We start from the raw sequence: 17854 nt of genomic DNA, 5'->3' as shown, positions 1-17854 counted from the left end.
GGACCACGTGTTATGCTTTAATGTAGAATATCCACTAAAATTCTATGACTAAGTCAGCGTTAAGTGACCAAAGCCCACTTTCCCTTGCGGCTTCCCATAAACTATCTAAAGGAACTTTATCCAAGAAATCTGATGATTTCAACCAATTTTCGAAAAAAAAAATTCCCTACATGACCCCACCCCATTCCACCCCCCATTATTTTCTTAAGGGTTAGCATGAAAACTTATATACATTGTATGTAAATTATGTTTATTTTTGACATTGTTGAGTCCATTTAAATTAATTCAAGAATTGATAATTCGATCAAATAATTTTCAGAATCTAAGATGGCCGCAATATTGCTCAACATTCAAAATGGCCGCCAAAATGGTGAAATGTTCTAATGGGTTCACCATCAAATCCTCTTAATATATGTATATGTATAGCTAAACTATTGTAACAGGTAATGTGAAAGACTCGATAAAACTTAAAAATTACTTTCAATGGCGACCGCAGAAACAAAATGGCCACCTACAAAAACAATATAGGCCACATATAGTGAACTGTAATCTAAATTTATTTGTAGTTCTGTGACAAGTCCAAATTTGGGCGATATTGTGTCACGTTGGCCCAAAGCACCAAATTTGGTACAATTGTATCTTAGGACCATACAATTGTTTTGAAAGGGGGGCTACCCGATTTTAGAGGTCAAGGTCAAAGTCAGGTCACGGTAAAAGTTCAAATTTAGACAATGTCAGTAAAAGCACGTTTAAAGCACTAAACTGAACACACTGTACTTTAAGATTATAAACAATATCTAACATAGATCTGCCCACTGTTAAAATTCTAGGTCTTTCCAAGGTCAAGGTCAAATTAAAATTTATCGCACTGGCTGCCAAAACATATAAATTGCTATTTCTCACTTAAGCCAAAACATGATAGGACTTTAGTAGTAATACATTTCATTTATAATAACGTCTTGCTAACTAGGACAGAACCGTCATTTGAATCCAAGATGGCCACCAAAATAGTCGCCCAAAGAAAAATGTTAGTCAGCCGGCAAGGCACTGAACCTTGCAGTTCGAATGTTTTTTTTCTTCGAATGTGTACCCATTGACCTTTAATTACCTCTGGTGACCCACACACACTTTTTAAAGCTGACCTCCAGCACATCATCCTACATTGAATAACCATGGTGGTTGCTTTGACTATCACCGGTAAAACGATATGGTATTTGAAACCATTTTTTTTTTTTTTTTTTTTTTAAATCAGTTGAACTGAGACAAATGACATTAAAGTTGAGGTTGTATATTGAATACTATGCAAATCGACATTTTAAAGCAACAGTGTGGATAATTCAGTGTGTTGTTTGTGTTGGACTATGAAGATAATATTTATGAAGAAAAAAAAAAAAAAAAAAAAAAAATCGTCAAATGTGTACCCCCTTGACCTTTATTGACCTCTGGTGACCCCCCCCCCCCCCCCACACACTTTTCAAAGTTGACCTCCACTGGAATATGATAGCGCACATCATTCTACATGAAATAACTATGGTGTTCGCTTTGATTCTCTTGAGTAGAACGAAATCCTAAACATGTGGATTCTGCCTCGAGACTAATTTAGAGGGAATTAAAGGGACAATAAAAGCTAGGTTAATTGGGGGAAAAAGGTTAAAACAAGTATACAATTCTACACTATGTTGTTGAAAAACATTCCACGGAGTCCACATGCGATTTCTCTCTTCCAGCTTCTGGTGTAAAATACAAACCTGGGACCTAATTCACTAAACTCTCGCATCTTTGCAATATCGCAGTGCAATGCTAAAAGACTTGCAAAGAGGATGCTTTGTTGTCTAGCAGTGACTAAGAGAGCTTTGTGAATTAGGCCCCTTTTCTGTCGCCTTGTGAGTGAACTCTGGTAATTCTAACAATATGGAAGGTGAAAATGTCTCTCTAGCATTTCTACTTTGATTTCAAGAATAGACGTCAGATACAGTTGATAAAGTAGTAAGCCGAACGAACAAAACAAAATCGACACCACCGCTCTCTGGAGGAATGGCCACATGGTTGGACTCATTCATGGAAATGATAGATGTCTTCCTAAATATAACCCATTTCCAACGTACAACACATTGGGAAGAATTCTTAGCATGGTGTTTTGGTTTGAATCGGCAAAACTTTGCCTGAAACATGACTTATGTTTATGATAACATGCAAAATATCAAAACGCAAATCTCTAGTGCTTAAACATATTTCAAAGGAGGTTTTAGTATTTTTCTGCCAGCAGCCACCCCCTCCCCTCTAGCTAAGATACCAGTGCATGAGATGAAGGAAGTAACAACCAACAGACTCCCCACGGCAATCAAAGTGGGCGGGACGTAGGCCAATGGTAAAGTGCTCGCTCGATGCGCGGTCGGTCTGGGGTCGATCCCCGTCGGTGGGCCCATTGGGCTATTTCTCGTTCCAGCCAATGCACCACGACTGGCATATCAAAGGCCGTGATATATACTACCCTGTCTGTGGGATGGTGATACTATTATAAAAGATCCTTTGCTGCTAATCGAAAAGAGTAGTCCATGAAGTGGCGACAGCGGGTTTCCTCTATCAATATCTGTGTGGTCCTTAACCATATGTCTGACGCCATATAACCGTAAATAAAATGGGTTGAGTGCGTCGTTAAATAAATCATTTCCTTCTTTCTTTCCAAGGTGAGCAACAATGCTTTACACATCACCCTCATCATTCTGCATGTGCTTTGCACCAAGATCAGTATGCGTGTAGTTCGTGTCCTTTCTCTCTTTATATACTATATAGTATATGATGTCAGGGTGCAGCCAAATAATGATTTATGTGCATACATCGTTCACTTGCACAAACGATTTCAATTTTACCTGGATTGTTAACGTGAGTACCAACAATTTGGTCACCAAGCCAACCACTAATCAACATTGCAACAGAAATGTCAGCACCCATTGATAAATGTCACCACAGAAGAAATGTCACCATGACACAAGAACGCAGAGAACGAACTAGGAGACAGTTATTTTTTTTGTGAATTGTGGCAGGATTTAACTCAGTCGTTTGAGTGCTCGCTTAAGGTGCTTGCGTTGCAAGATCGAACCACCTCGGTGGATCCATTCAGCTGATTTATTTTTTCTCTCTTCCAACCAGTGCACCACAACTGGACAAGGGAAGGAAATGTTTTTTTAACGACGCACTCAACACGTTTTATTTACGGTTATAAGGCGTCGGACATATGGTTAAGGACCACACAGATATTGAGAGAGGAAACCCGCTGTCGCCACTTCATGGGCTACTCTTTTCGATCGGCAGCAAGGGATCTTTTACATCCACCATCCCACAGACAGGATAGTACATACCACGGTCTTTGTTACACCAGTTGTGGAGCACTGGCTGGAACGACACAACTGGACAAAGACTCAGGTATGGCCTTTCTTGTCTGTGGGAAGGTGCATATAAAAAGATCTCTTGCTGCATTAGGAAAAGATGTAGCGGGTTTCCTCTGATGACTACGAGTCAGAATTACTAAATGTTTGAAATCTAATAGCTGATGATTAATTAATCAATGTGTCATTAAACAAAATAAACATTTTCTTTTCTTCTTTTTTTGCGAATCACACAAACAAATCCGAAACAGTTCTGGGATTCAGCAACCATCTTCAATTTCTTCAGAAACTACTGTCGGCCAGTGTTGTAATGTTGGGCACATTTGAGCAAAAATCAGTTGGCACCACTGCATTCCTTGGAAAAGTTCATTTAGAAGTAACTTCAAAGTAAACACTATTTTCCTGAAGAGCGCAATTCTGAGACCGATATTTCGGATTACAATAGTAAAATTAGGTAAACCCCAATCATGTTCTGTAGGAAAGTGCATACAAAAGATCCCTTGCTGCTAATGGAAAAATGTAGCGGGTTTCCTTTGATGACTACAAGTGATAATTACCAAATGTTTGACAAATGGCTGATGATTAATTAATCAATGTGTTCTAGTGGTGACATTAAACATAAACCTTTTTTTTTTTTTTTTGTAGACTCAGTCTTTTACAACATTTTATTATCTACGCACCTTAGCAAATAGACCGTCAAGGCTTTTCTTTAAAAATATGAGAGACAGTATGGTTTATGTTTATGTAGCTGGGAGAGAGAGAGAGAGAGAAAGAGAGAGAGAGAACGAGAACCATAGCAAGCGTCGAACCCCTCACCTCAAAGCGATAAATCCTCTTTTAACTTCGCTTATCACGGTAAATTTAGACTCCCATGAAAAATTAACTGTACACGCGCTAGCTCTCTCTCTCTCTCTCTCTCTCTCTCTCTCTCTCTCTCTCTCTCTCTCTCTCTCTCTCTCTCTCTCTCTCTCTCTCTCTCTCTCTCTCTCTCTCTCTCTCTCTCATCAATAAACATATACAAATAAAAATAAAAGTATGGAGTGCAACCTGATGTCAAAAAAAAAAAAAAAAAAGGAAGATAACTCTCATTGCTTGAAAATATATTATTGCAAAACGTGCTGAAACTGAAAGTGGCTGATACCTGGCGAAAGAAAGTAGAAAATTAAAAAGGTTAATGTTTAGTTTAATATTTTAGACAAAATACATAATCAGAATATTGGTTTAGGTAGTAATGGCGTTCTTTAAAAGTCTTTATTGATAAATGATATTCTAGCAGCTGGTTATAATTGGACCCTGTCCCTGGTCTGGACCGGTATCGCTAAAGTAAAGATCGAGAGGCGTCCTAAGTCAAGAAGCGTCCTATTTTTACGTACGGCTTGTTTATTACGAATCTGCGCACACGTGAACTTTGACAACAATAATTCTGAACCAGGAAGTACTTGCTATTGATAAAGAAAAAAAATGAGGAAAAAACAGGTGAAAGTTATTTTTATACAAAATGCATTATAGACGATCGTTATTTTAAATAGTAGCATCGATTAAAAATCATATGCTATATTAATACCTAACAGCATCTAAATAATCAACACTTGTCAACAGCGAAAGAATCCGGTCGCTGTCATGTCTGCTTTCATCTTTGGGTCAGGTCACGTGACGTATCATCTTGGTATGTATTATGACGCGGTATGTATTTTGGCACGCTATCTTTAAATAGCAATTGTGCATCATCAAAGAAAAGTTACGATGTCAAATGGAGATTTTATTTTTGACGGAAGTATTTTTTATTGATAAGAATAAAGCAATGTTTACAATTTGCCAGTTTGTGGTAAGTATAAAAAACAATTAAAAATACCATATAAGTAAAAGTACTATTTTCCGTAAGGCACTTTTTTAACATACATAAACATCCCTCTATCTCCAAATTTTCTCAATGAATTTTACTCATCTGCTGCACGAAACATTGTCGTCTGCTACTATTGAAATAAACAAAAGGCAATTAGATCACCCCTACGTCAATCTATTTTTATGGACATCCTTATTTTATATGCACTTCATATGATTATATTGGGTCAGTATTAAACGACGTTCAAGTGCATATTACATCTTAAAATAATATCTATTTCACATGAAATGTAAAGTGGACATTGTTTTGAATAATACAAATAATAAACAAACAAAAAAGTCTCGAATGGCTGTCAAATTTACTCCCACCCTATCAATGTACAAATAGTGAATATGTTTGCATTGGGCTATATGGTTTACATGTGACAATCTGGATAAAATGTATTTTAATGGTGTTATTTTGTACGTGTATTATTAATATGGAATTTATGGACCACCACACATTGTTTCCAGTTGTTTGGAGTTTTTTTTTTTTGAATATTGGTCATTCACAAATTATCTGGATGTTCCGCGTCAAAATAAATACTGCATCAAAAAGATTAGTATATTACAGTATGCACATGTAAGCTAAAACTGAAACTAAAAATCTCACTATATATTGAATTTAATGTTTATATTTTAATGATATATATGTACATTAGGTTATGTCTTTGTAAATAATAACAAGAAAAACATTGTTATTTTTACACTATGCGAGATCGTTGCTTATCTGTGTCAAAACCCATACCGCGAGGATATGTATTCTTTCAACAAAAACAAATTATGGAAGCCCATCTTACCTATAGGACGCTTTCCGATCCAGCCCTCGGAATGTACACATTCAACTGTGGCATGTGTTTTATCTATTGATGGAATACACTGGTAAGGTTATAAACATTTTATAAATTGATATTTGTAGTTAACTGAATACGGTAATAGATCAAATAATCAAATTGATTGTGCAATTACAATGCGTGTGCGTTGTAGCCATTTTCACGTTAATAGGACGCTTCACAATCCTTCGAGGATACTTTTTATTTTGACGTCAAGTTTCGGTTAACAATTAAGTTTGTTTTGTTTAATGACACCACTAAGGAACATTAATTTATTAATTTAATAAAAAAGTGACGAGGAAAATGCAGAAGTTTACTGTATAAATTTGAAGGTGTTTTTTTTGCGCTAAGATGCCATATGAAATGATATCAAAAGTAAATCAGAAATAAGTAACTGATTGTCAGCTGACGTTGTTATTGACTAACTGTATGACACATGCTTTTTCAGGCCCTAATCTTGCCGGTGAAATAAACGTTTTCTTTGCCAAAATTAGTTATTAGCAGTAATGACAAGTCGAGTTGCTGTAATATTTTGAACCTAATCCGATTTTAAATACGAAATCACACAACAGACGTCAAGACCCCAACTTGTTTAGTGTCATAGCTCAGTTGGCACCTTGTCGCTGTATGTCGGTCAGTGTTTTTACTTTGGTGCCAAACTACATCGACGAATGTTGCACTGTTTGCAGTGATCAGTCAAACATTGTTAATCCTTGGCCACATTCAGTTTAGTAATGCCAGAACATACTAATTATTACTTTTATTTTAACATTATAACACATTATCACTACTTAGTATTATCACATTTTTAATGAAACTTAAAACTATTTTGTTTAAATTTTATTACTGTAAGTAGTAATAGTATTTTATATCAAAATATTACGATAAGGACCTAGTGTATACTTCAGAATTTTTTCAAATGAACGCGGAACATTGCAAAACGTTACGAAATTTTCACTTCGCCTATTTTTATCAAACTTCTCCCCTTTCTCCTACTTTTTTAATTCTAGATTAAGTTTATAGTCGGGGTTGTATTCAGCAAACCAATTTTTTTTTCCTCAGATGTAGCACATTTTTTTATTTTAAAAGGCCTCTGCTACATGGAACAGTTTTGGATAATGGTTACAAAATAACAATACTGTCTGCGATGGGACATTGTGACACTAGCCGGGGGCGGGATTTGACTCAGTCAGTTGAGTGCTAACTTGAGGTGCTTGCATTGCAGGATTGAACCACCACGGTGGATCCATTCAGCTCATTGGGGGTTTTCTCATTCCAACCAGTGCACCACAACTGGACAAAGGCCTTGATATGTGTTTTCCTGTCTGTGGGGAAATGCATATAAAAGATCCCTTGCTGCATTAGAAAAAATGTAGCAGGTTTTCTCTGATGACGAGTCAGAGTTACCAAATGTTTGACAACCAATAGCCGTTGATCAGTTAATCGATCTGTTCCAGTGGTGTTAAACAAAACAAACAAACTTCTTCTTCTTGTGACACTAGTCAGCAGTTTGGCTTTAAGAAAAGCGAATAGAGTTGTAGTCCTGTCCTTACTGTTTTTTCTTTTACAGTTTACAAATAGCAGATAACATATATATATAATCAACATTTTGTTATTATTTTGAATATAAATTTGTATGTATGTTTTTCAGAATGGTTTAGGATTTTTATACTAGCATGGCCAATCTGCCACGGCTAACAGGAGCCCTCAGGGCATTTGCAAATGTGTCGTCACAGGACAGTCACAGTGTGAATACAAGCAGGGACCTGTTGGAGAGACGCCGACTGCAGACCGAACTACAGAGCAAGGACAGCGATGCCTGGCAGAGTCTGGTGTCTCTGGTGAAGAACAATGCTGATGCTCAGATACAGGACATCAACGCGGCACTCAAGCAGCTCACTGTCAGTGCAAAGGCTGTTGGTAAGTTCCATTTGACGATGTAGGTTACAATGATGTTTTATTCCTCCTGAAACACATCTGATGGGAACGAATAGTCTGCAAAAACATATTGATGGCACAGACGGCAATTGCCGTCGTTGAGATATAAATTGCCATAGGTAGAGAGCATCACTGACAGCACTTTTGTGTCATCGATAAAGCTCCTCAACAATAATAAAATTTATTACATAATGAAAATATATCTGTATTCTTATTGGTAAAAAACCAGTCACATGACTTTCCGTAAATAGTGATATTGCCCTGAGATGGTCCCACCAGTCCATCAAAAGTGATATTCTGACCAATGAAAATAAAGATGAGACAAAATTCTATTTAATTAATGAGTAAGTAACGTAATACAACGTCAACTGCTAATTCTAATGTAAACAAGCACAAACTTGTAACTGAATGCTTTGCTGTTCTTCAACAAAAAGATAACATCTTTAATCATACTAAGTTTAATTCTGCAAATACTACAAAAACAAGGTCAGTAATCGTCAAGTTGTGTATGGAATATCTTGCAGATTTATAAACATACATGATACATCAAAATGCAGTTGGAATCAGCACTCTCAGGATGTGTTTACATACACCAAAATCACCTTTCAGTCATGTTTATTTGCTGCAAATGTCACTTTTTTCAACATTGCCATATGCAGGCTCAAAATTGCCATCAGTGTTGTTGTTTTTATTGATGTTATATATTATATAATTCTCATCTCTGTTTGGTGACATCAGATTGTTTGGTATTAAGCAATAAAATAAATTGAATTGAACTATCATACGTTGATATAAATGTGCGGGTATATGGACACAATCAACACTGACACAGATTCACAGACTCACACAATACTTATGGAAACCGTGCATATGGAATTGTAGCTTAAGAGGTGTTATATTCTTTCTTCTGGGTGCTGGACATAGCCCAGTGGTGGAGGCTCACTAGAATAAAACCTCTCTAAACCTGATGTATACCCTAAAACTGAGTTTACTGTGTTTATTAGTGTTTCATTTTATTGCTGCAACTTATATATATTTTTAATGACATAGAAAGCATTATATATCTTATAATAATGGTTCATGTTATCGTCTTTGAAAACTATGTCCTCATTAATCTATACATGTTTTTTTTCCCTTTCAGTTGGCAATGAAGCAAGCTCAGACACAGTGGAAGGTGCAGCATCATACCTGTTTGATGTTTTCAAATTTTCCCGACATGTTGGTTCTCGAGAAACTGCCAAGATTCGTAACATATTTGGACCATTCCCAGCCTCAGCTGCAACAAAAGCCTGTGAAGTTGTCCAGAAGATAGTATCATGGCTACCGGAAGACGTTTTGTCCGAGTCGGACGAACCAGGGAGACAGGAAGCAGATGGGGCAGCCATTATTCAAGAGTTTGGAAAAAATTTGAAGTTTTCTTCCCCTGACTCGGATGGTATTAATGAGGTTCTTTCTAGTTCAGAATCAGAGGAGGAAAAAGAAGAACTGAATTTTGACTTAAAATATAACAGCTGTTCTCGTTCAGTGCCCAGCAAGGTAGAGAAAACAATCGAAGGAGCGGAATCTAAACGGTTTGATTATGCCTGGTTGCTAAGCGAAGTGAAGATATATTTTCCACATGAAGAGACATCGCTCGGGCTCACAGTTACAGATCTTGCCACCAGTTTGTTTGATGTTCTGTGTTCCATAAAGACGGATGAAGAGTTGCAGAATGAGGTAATTACCACAAGGGAAAGATTGATTGTTTGTTAATAACTGACGTGGTTATTTTAAACACTTGTTCGAGAAAGTGAGAGGTAAAACCCACTGCCATCACATATGTTACTCATACTGATTGGCAGCAATACATTTGTCATACATGTGCATTTTCCCCACAGACAGGACAGTACACAGAGATGCCAACCATTATGAATTTGGTGGAATCATTACGAATTTAAAGCATAGATTATGCTATTACGATTGTCTTGTTCGAAATTCCGATTTTTAGAAAGACAATCGTAATTTCGCATATTTGGTGTTGGATCGTATTTTGAGAGGCACAAATGTTGTTAACACTGGAGAAATGGAACTTTTCCCCTCTTCACTGTCAACAATCGTAGATTGATTTCCTGCCTTGTTCTTTAAACTTATGGATTCTGAATAGCGAGCATAGCAAGCGTGGCGATATAGAATAAACCAGTCTAGCAATCGGTCTTCTGAACAGCCCTGATGTTTGCCAATTGGGTACGGCCTTGAACTTGACTTTACCAAAATGTTGAAAAACGTGTTCCTGACCCATCACTGATAACATTCCTATTTTGAGGGGTGGGATTCCTATGACACTCTCTGCAGTACTTACCATGGCTTTGATGGGGATGGGAAGACCTGATGAGCAATTGATCCTATAACCCATTAAGCCTTAGGCAAGATCTTTACTACTGAGCAATGTCCACTCACACACACACACACACACACACACACACACACACACACACACACATACACACACACACAGTCCCCAGAATAAGAAGAATTTATATCAAGCAATATAATTTTAATACCACGCACATGACCACATGATATGGGTATGAGTACTGAAATCATTGGTATCCTTGTGAATTATGCATTATCTTTTGACACTGTATTTAATACACATCTTCTTCTATAGATATTTCTGAACATAGTGATGCTAACATCCTGTTCTTTCAGTTGTTTGAATTGCTCGGATTTGATCGGTTTGAGATGATTGAGAGTCTCCTTGGCAACCGACGCAGTTTGATGCAGTCACTGATTGAGGAGTCTGCAAAACCCATTGCTACTGCAGGACAAAGTAAGTCATTTGTAGAGTTTTCCAGGGCTCCGAGTTAACAGTTTAAACTAGGTGCATGAAGTGCCTAAAACAAGGGAAATAAGAGCAAAATATTTATTTTTTGAGCAAAATTTTGATTAATAAAAATGTAAAAATAACAGTAATTTATGACACTCTACTGAATGTTTAACATTTTAAGCACCTGTTTTGATATTTTTGGAGCAAAGTATTTTAAAGTTATGCAATACTGTTGCATGTTTATATTGCACTATTTAGAAGCCAGTTATCATGTTTCTGACATAGACAATTGAATTAAAATGGATAGTATTTTCATATATCACTTGCATCAAATCTAAACTATTTTACATAATGTAATCAACCGAACTTCATCAGTTTTTTAAAACAAGATTACAAGTAGTTTCTGTGGAGTAATATTAGAGAGATGGACAAGACCATGTGTAAATTAAAATATCCATGTTAAATGTTACAAGTACATGTAAGTGCTTTTTGCTGTACAGTTGGTAAACGTAACTGAATAAATGATAATAGACTAATGGTCAAAGTTCAGGTCGGATTAAAGCAATTTATTTATGAGCAGACATCAAATTATGGTCGCACTTGTGAGAAAATAGTTGATAATTTGAGTCCTGTTTTCTATTAACTAACAGGGGACAGTATTTAAAATTTTTAGTTATCCAGAAATCCGTTCACACATGTATGAGTTAATAGTTAGTGAGAGACAGGTCATTGTAGTGACCTAACAACTGCCTTTTGAGCTAGTACTAGTTTGTTTTGTTCAATGGCACCACTGGAGCACATTGATCACATGGATCTAAAACATAAAATGTTAAACACAAAATTAATTTAGAGATTTGTTTTTACAGAGAAAAAAGGAGATCCTCAAAATAGGCCAGCTTATGGATGTCAAGTAACTATTCAAGTAAGTTTTTATGTCTAAATGTTAATCAGCCGGAATAGATAAACATAAATTTTTTAATTTTTTTAAAATGCATTTGTTCTGAATTTATGAACTAATATTTTTCATATAATAATATTGAATCACTTTTCTGAGACTGAACTTTAAAAATAGGTGTCGTGCAATTTAATTGTCTCATTAAGAGTGCTACAACTCATAATATTTTGTACAGAGTTTACACTGGAAATAATGTTGTCTTAGCCAATTTTCAGATATGTTTCCTGAACATTTTTGAAAACTTGCTAATACATCCAAAATTATATTAACCAAATACAAAATGTTTACAGTGGTGAATTATTTTCTGTTAAATTTTTCCCCTTGTTATTTAATTGTTTAGACTGAAGATGAGAAGCTCTTGAAGAAACAAATTAGAAAAGAGGAAAAAAAGATTTCTCGGAGAGATGGTAGGAAAGTGGAGGATGGTTCTGATCAAGGCATGGACTTCGACCCGCAGAAAATGAGAACACAGAGGTAAGACAGGAAGTTTTGTCATCCCATTTTACATTGGTGTGGCCACCTGTAAAATGCACAGTACATTGGTTTCAGTTATTAGCAAGACTCTGCTTTGCAGGTGCAAAATGTTTAAAAAAAATTAATGTTAGAAAAGTGATATGGGGCTGTTCTTATAATACTTTTAATGTCCTAACTCGAGGCTTTAACAGTCTTTCCAGACTTTAATTGCATGCTGTTTGCATGGTTGACACTAAACTTGATTGAAACCTTCAGTCTAGATTTTAAGTTTGATAAACATGGAGTCCAAGCTACATTTAAAAAAAAAACCCACCCCAAAAAACAAAACAACCACTAACAAAATTACAAAACATATATAAATTATTGTCTATTAATTATATATTTTATATCGTATTATAGTGTTTGCATTTCTTTTAAACTGTTGTGTAAAATTGCATGCCAGTTCATTTGGTAAAATAATCGTCTTGATTTTATGTATTGTAGAGAAGAAGCATTGCAAGCTGCGGCTATGACCCCCTTGTTTCCCCAGCGTTCAAGCCACTATCAACCAAGAGAAAAGTTCCCTTTTGTGTTTGATACTTACGAGGAAGCCAGACACTCCTCAGCATATGTTGGTGGATGCAAGGTAAAGACATACAACACTTTGTGTAGTACATTAACATTGTGCATTACCTGGATTCATTTAAATAATTATTTCTTTAGATGAAATATTTATTCCGTAGACATAATAAAATATTAAATTAGTAGTGTGTGGTAGTGGGTGAGCACTGGTGAATGATTCAGTATTACATGTATGTATACTCACGGAATTGATAACATCTTCAAGCAGTAGTGCAGGGCTAGAAATGAAAAAAAAAATCTACATGCATGCTGAAAAAAAGTTACATGCACCATTAAAATTCTGCATGCACCAAAAATAAGGCAACTTCGTTTTTTTTATATATATACGAAGCTATTCGGAATTATTCGGCAATACCTATATTTATTTATTAACAGTACCGGAACGTTATACAACTCTGTTTGAAACTTTCACCCAACGTAAATGTCTTACAGAAATCTATAATAGGCCTATTACAAAAACATACGAATATTTGTGTTTTGTATTAAGCAAGTTATCAACTTTTTTAACTCGATAAGATCTGTTGGAATAATATAAATTAGCCTACGGAATTCGACGAGAAGTTGCGATTGAAATAATCACTGGCTGACTTCGAGCCAACTACGCGAGTAACGCACCTGCACGTTCGCAATCATCTGATCAAGTGCCCATATCTGAGGTCGAAAATGTTCAAGGCAGTTACGGTACTTTGTATTGATCACAGATCTGGCGGAGTTCAATTTGTCAGTGACGACAACAACTGTGTTATGCGCGTTGATACCCCAAAGTCGGTCTCGACCACCTTCCCTAATACCGTTCACGGATATAACTGAGATATTGCCAGCAATTTTCGCAAATATATTTCACGCAAATGACCGAAAGGGCGCCATTGTTGTAAGTAGGATTATGGGATACAAAATGGATGCGCCCATAAGATAAAAGTTATCGTTTTCATGTGGCGAACAGATTACGAAATGCATATATGCAAAATTCAACAACGTGAGTCTGAATCTGGTAGACAACAGGATACTAGTATACGCAATACACAGTACTTGAAAAATATTAGCATGCACTGCGTGCATCCAGTTTTAATAGTTACATGCACACGCAAAAATCGGCATGCACCGGTGCATGTACTAACACTGCATTTCGAGCCCTGTAGTGTCTTCCAATGGTTGAGCACTTGTGATTGATTCAATATTATGTATACTCACGGAATTGATAACATCTTCAAGCAGTAGTGTCTTCCAATGGTTGAGCGCTTGTGATTGATTCAATATTATGTATACTCACGGAATTGATAACATCTTCAAGCAGTAGTGTCTTCCAATGGTTGAGCGCTTGTGATTGATTCAATATTATGTATACTCACGGAATTGATAACATCTTCAAGCAGTAGTGTCTTCCAATGGTTGAGCGCTTGTGATTGATTCAATATTATGTATACTCACGGAATTGATAACATCTTCAAGCAGTAGTGTCTTCCAATGGGTAAGCGCTTGTGATTGAGTCAATATTATGTATACTCACGGAATTGTTAACATCTTCAAGCACTTCCTATTGAAACATGCTACAGTTCTGTAAACAATTGTGATGCACTGTGGGTAAGTGTTTGAACAGTTTGAATCAAAGTGATTTGTTGGTGAACTGGAGTTTGTCAGAGATGATTGGGGATGATATTTGGTGACATCAAAAAGAGATGTAATATCTTTATTAAAATATAAAGATGTGTAAAACTTGATATCTTTGTTATATGATAAATGTATGTAATAGTTACTATGATGTTTATTGCAGCTAGTCCTTCCAGCGGGGTTTGAGAGAAAGGAGGAGAAGACGTTCGAAGAAGTCAATATTCCTCCAATCCAAGCCGGTCTCACAAATGTGGGCAAGGAGCTTATTCCTATATCGTCTCTAGATGAGGTATGTTAGCTTCTTTATTCATGCTAGGATACTGTGTAAGATAACATATTCTCTCATCCTCGGGTATATGGAACAGAGCTACCCCATGAAAGGAAGCTATTTAAGAAATTTCTATCTTACATGGGATATCACGCACTTGCGTTTAACATGACGTCGTTGGTAATATATGATGTCATATTAATTTGAGATGGTGACGTGAGGTCATTAGACACAGTTTTAAATTAATATTTTGTTATTAAAACCTTCATTTTAAAAGATATCTAGTTAATTTGTAGTGTTAAATTTTATTTAACATATGAAACAAACACAGCAAATACAATAGTGTAGTTTATTTGTGATAAAATGGTCAAATAAAAAAGTTACTTGTTCAGCCAACTTTTGTTTGTTTGTGTAAAATAATAGTTTATTTACCGAATGAATGAGAGAAAAAGACTCCATGGTATGCGGTCATGTGGAATACAAAAAGTACACCGTCGGTGGTGAAATATTTCGACCATGGGACTCGAGAAGCCTCGGTAGTGAAAATTTCAACCATGGGACTTGGCAAGCCTCATCCCAGGTCGAAAGTTTCACCAACGGTGTACTTTTTCTATCCCACATGAACGCATATGATGGAGTCTTATACTCCCCACAAAGAATTAAACAGCAAGGTTTTTTTTCATAAATCATCTTTCCAGCTGTATGTTAACTTATTTCAACAATATCAATACTATATGACACACACATGCCTGTGCCAAAACACCCTAAAAATTTTGAGTATCATTACTTGAACTGGAACTGACATCTGTCTTGCTGAAATTGCAATTAAAAGATACAGCATGTGCTGTTATGTCTTTGGGAAAATGCATAATAATTATATATAAAAGATACTTTGCTGTTATTGGGTAGGAGCAGTGTGTTTTGCAGCATTACGTTTCATCTCTCACTGTTTAAACCAGGTGTTGAAATAATATGTTTGACACCATGTGAAAGCTTAGGTAAAGATCATATTGGCTATTTGGTATTCAGACTTGTAGTCTTCAGAGGAAACCTGATGCATTTTGTTTGCAATACCCAACAAGTGATCTTTTATATGTGCTTACCCACAAACTAGACACATATCTCTGCATTTGATATACCACTCATGGGCCACTTGTAGGTAGAGGTGGTGGGTGCCAGTGGGGTGGTCGAGGGGGGTTGATCTTATGACCCAAGCACGTCAGGTGAACACTCTACTAAGATAAAATCTAGTCCCTTAGAAATCATCTAGCCATCATTTAAAATGTGTTGAAATATATATTTAAATTACCTATGCCTTAGTTCTTATTTATAACAACTAACATTGTAAGGTATACACTGTGTTTTGATTTTAAATATTCAGTATAGGGTAATTATTATTTTTTTTTACAATTTCCTTTTCTTTTGAGTATAATAATGTGTGTTTTACCTTTTTTTATCCATGTTTTTATTTTTATTAACTGTTTTTAACACTTGTATGTATCAAAACATATAATTACATTTTAATTATCGGTTTGGTAATGAAAACAGTTAATAATTTTCTTCCTTTATTGACAGATTGGCCAGCTTGCGTTCAGAGGAATGAAGTCACTGAACAGAATCCAGTCGGTGGTGTTTGAGTCGGCGTACAGAACCAACGAAAACCTGCTCATTTGTGCTCCGACTGGTGCTGGCAAGACGAACATTGCAATGTTGGCCATCCTTCATGAGATAAAACAACACTTGTCGCAGGGTGTTATCAAGAAAGATGAATTTAAGGTAGTAATCTTACATGTTTTCAGCAACTGGGTGATATGTACCATACAGATACATGTACTTAAATGATCACACGTTTGTTGATTGATGTCATGTAAATAATTATGTGCAAGGTCCTCAATGTCTTTATGAAATTCAAATTGAACAAGCATTCAGAGAAGACTGCTGAAGTAATACATGTCCCCTACCAAGCTCCACAAATTGGATTATATCTTCTTTCTTCTCCTATATTTCCCAGTCCTTTCCATTCTATGAGTCATAGCAATTTGTTTAGTTTTTTGCCAATCTTTAATTTATACAGTAACATTACAAAAGCATTTATGTATCAAATTGTTATATATGACTGAATAACATTATTATACCACAAATTAGATGTAATGTACTTGTATATAAATTATATCACTTTGATGTAAGGCCATGAATTCAAGGTTTCTCCTAAGTTCACGAACCATAACTCTGTCAAACATGATAAACGATACACAAAATTTTAACTCAATGTCTTGAGGCATTGTGAAAAAAAAGTTCAAAAAAATATATGTGGGACAGACAGAGACAAAACATATAGTCCTCTCTGGTTGGAATAGTAAGGAACTATATTAGAAGGAAAATTTCTCACTTTTGAATTGTTACAAGTCTATGCTATACAGTTATGTATTTAGTGTTTCTATGAAATGGCAAAAATTAAATACTGATGATCTTACAATAAATAAGTAAAACCTTAGACTGAACTAAAACATCATACACATTTGTATGACATTATTATAGACCCTTCAATTTAATCTAAAATATATTTGTAAAATATTTAGTTTTTATAGCTTTGTGTGTTTTTTTTCTTACAGATTGTTTATGTTGCTCCAATGAAAGCGTTGGCTGCGGAGATGGTTCGTAATTTTGGAGGTCGACTGGAGCCGCTTGGTCTGGTCGTGAGAGAACTGACAGGAGACATGTCACTCACCAAGGCTGAGATTCTTAAAACACAGGTGAACTTTCACAGTCTCTGTTAGTCTGTTGTCTGTTTAAAGGAGAAAGTATTCAAAAAATAAAAATAATTTTAAAAGCTTATAAATATTAACCAAGGCTGAGATTCCTAAAACACTGATGAACTGTCAGTCTCTGTTAGTCTGTTGTCTGTTGGAGAAAATATTCAGAGAATAAAAACTTATAAATATTAAAAAAGGCTGAGATTCCTAAATCAGAGGTGAATATTCAGTCTCTGTCAGTCTATTAGAGAAAGTATTCAGAAAATATACATAACTTCAAAAGATCATAAATATTAATTTTTAATTAATGTTTAAAAATATTTTTTCATAA

General features: G+C 35.7%; 1 protein-coding gene across 1 annotated transcript in view; it reads left to right on the top strand.

The window, feature by feature from the left end:
- Nucleotides 1–4494: 4494 nt before the first annotated feature.
- The window catches only part of LOC121370965 (activating signal cointegrator 1 complex subunit 3-like), a 179091-nt gene continuing 165731 nt past the window's right edge, over nt 4495–17854 (top strand). The window contains exons 1-10 of the mRNA XM_041496524.1: nt 4495–4556; nt 7752–8020; nt 9180–9754; nt 10727–10847; nt 11711–11766; nt 12140–12273; nt 12757–12898; nt 14666–14791; nt 16346–16546; nt 17383–17523. Of these exons, the coding sequence (XP_041352458.1) occupies nt 7777–8020; nt 9180–9754; nt 10727–10847; nt 11711–11766; nt 12140–12273; nt 12757–12898; nt 14666–14791; nt 16346–16546; nt 17383–17523 (1740 nt within the window). The 5' untranslated portion in view covers nt 4495–4556; nt 7752–7776. The remainder of the gene's footprint in view (nt 4557–7751; nt 8021–9179; nt 9755–10726; nt 10848–11710; nt 11767–12139; nt 12274–12756; nt 12899–14665; nt 14792–16345; nt 16547–17382; nt 17524–17854) is intronic.

Source organism: Gigantopelta aegis, chromosome 4 (genome assembly GCF_016097555.1).
Source record: "Gigantopelta aegis isolate Gae_Host chromosome 4, Gae_host_genome, whole genome shotgun sequence".
NCBI classification, from domain to species: Eukaryota; Metazoa; Mollusca; class Gastropoda; order Neomphalida; family Peltospiridae; genus Gigantopelta; species Gigantopelta aegis.
This window is presented reverse-complemented; position numbering and strand designations above follow the sequence as displayed.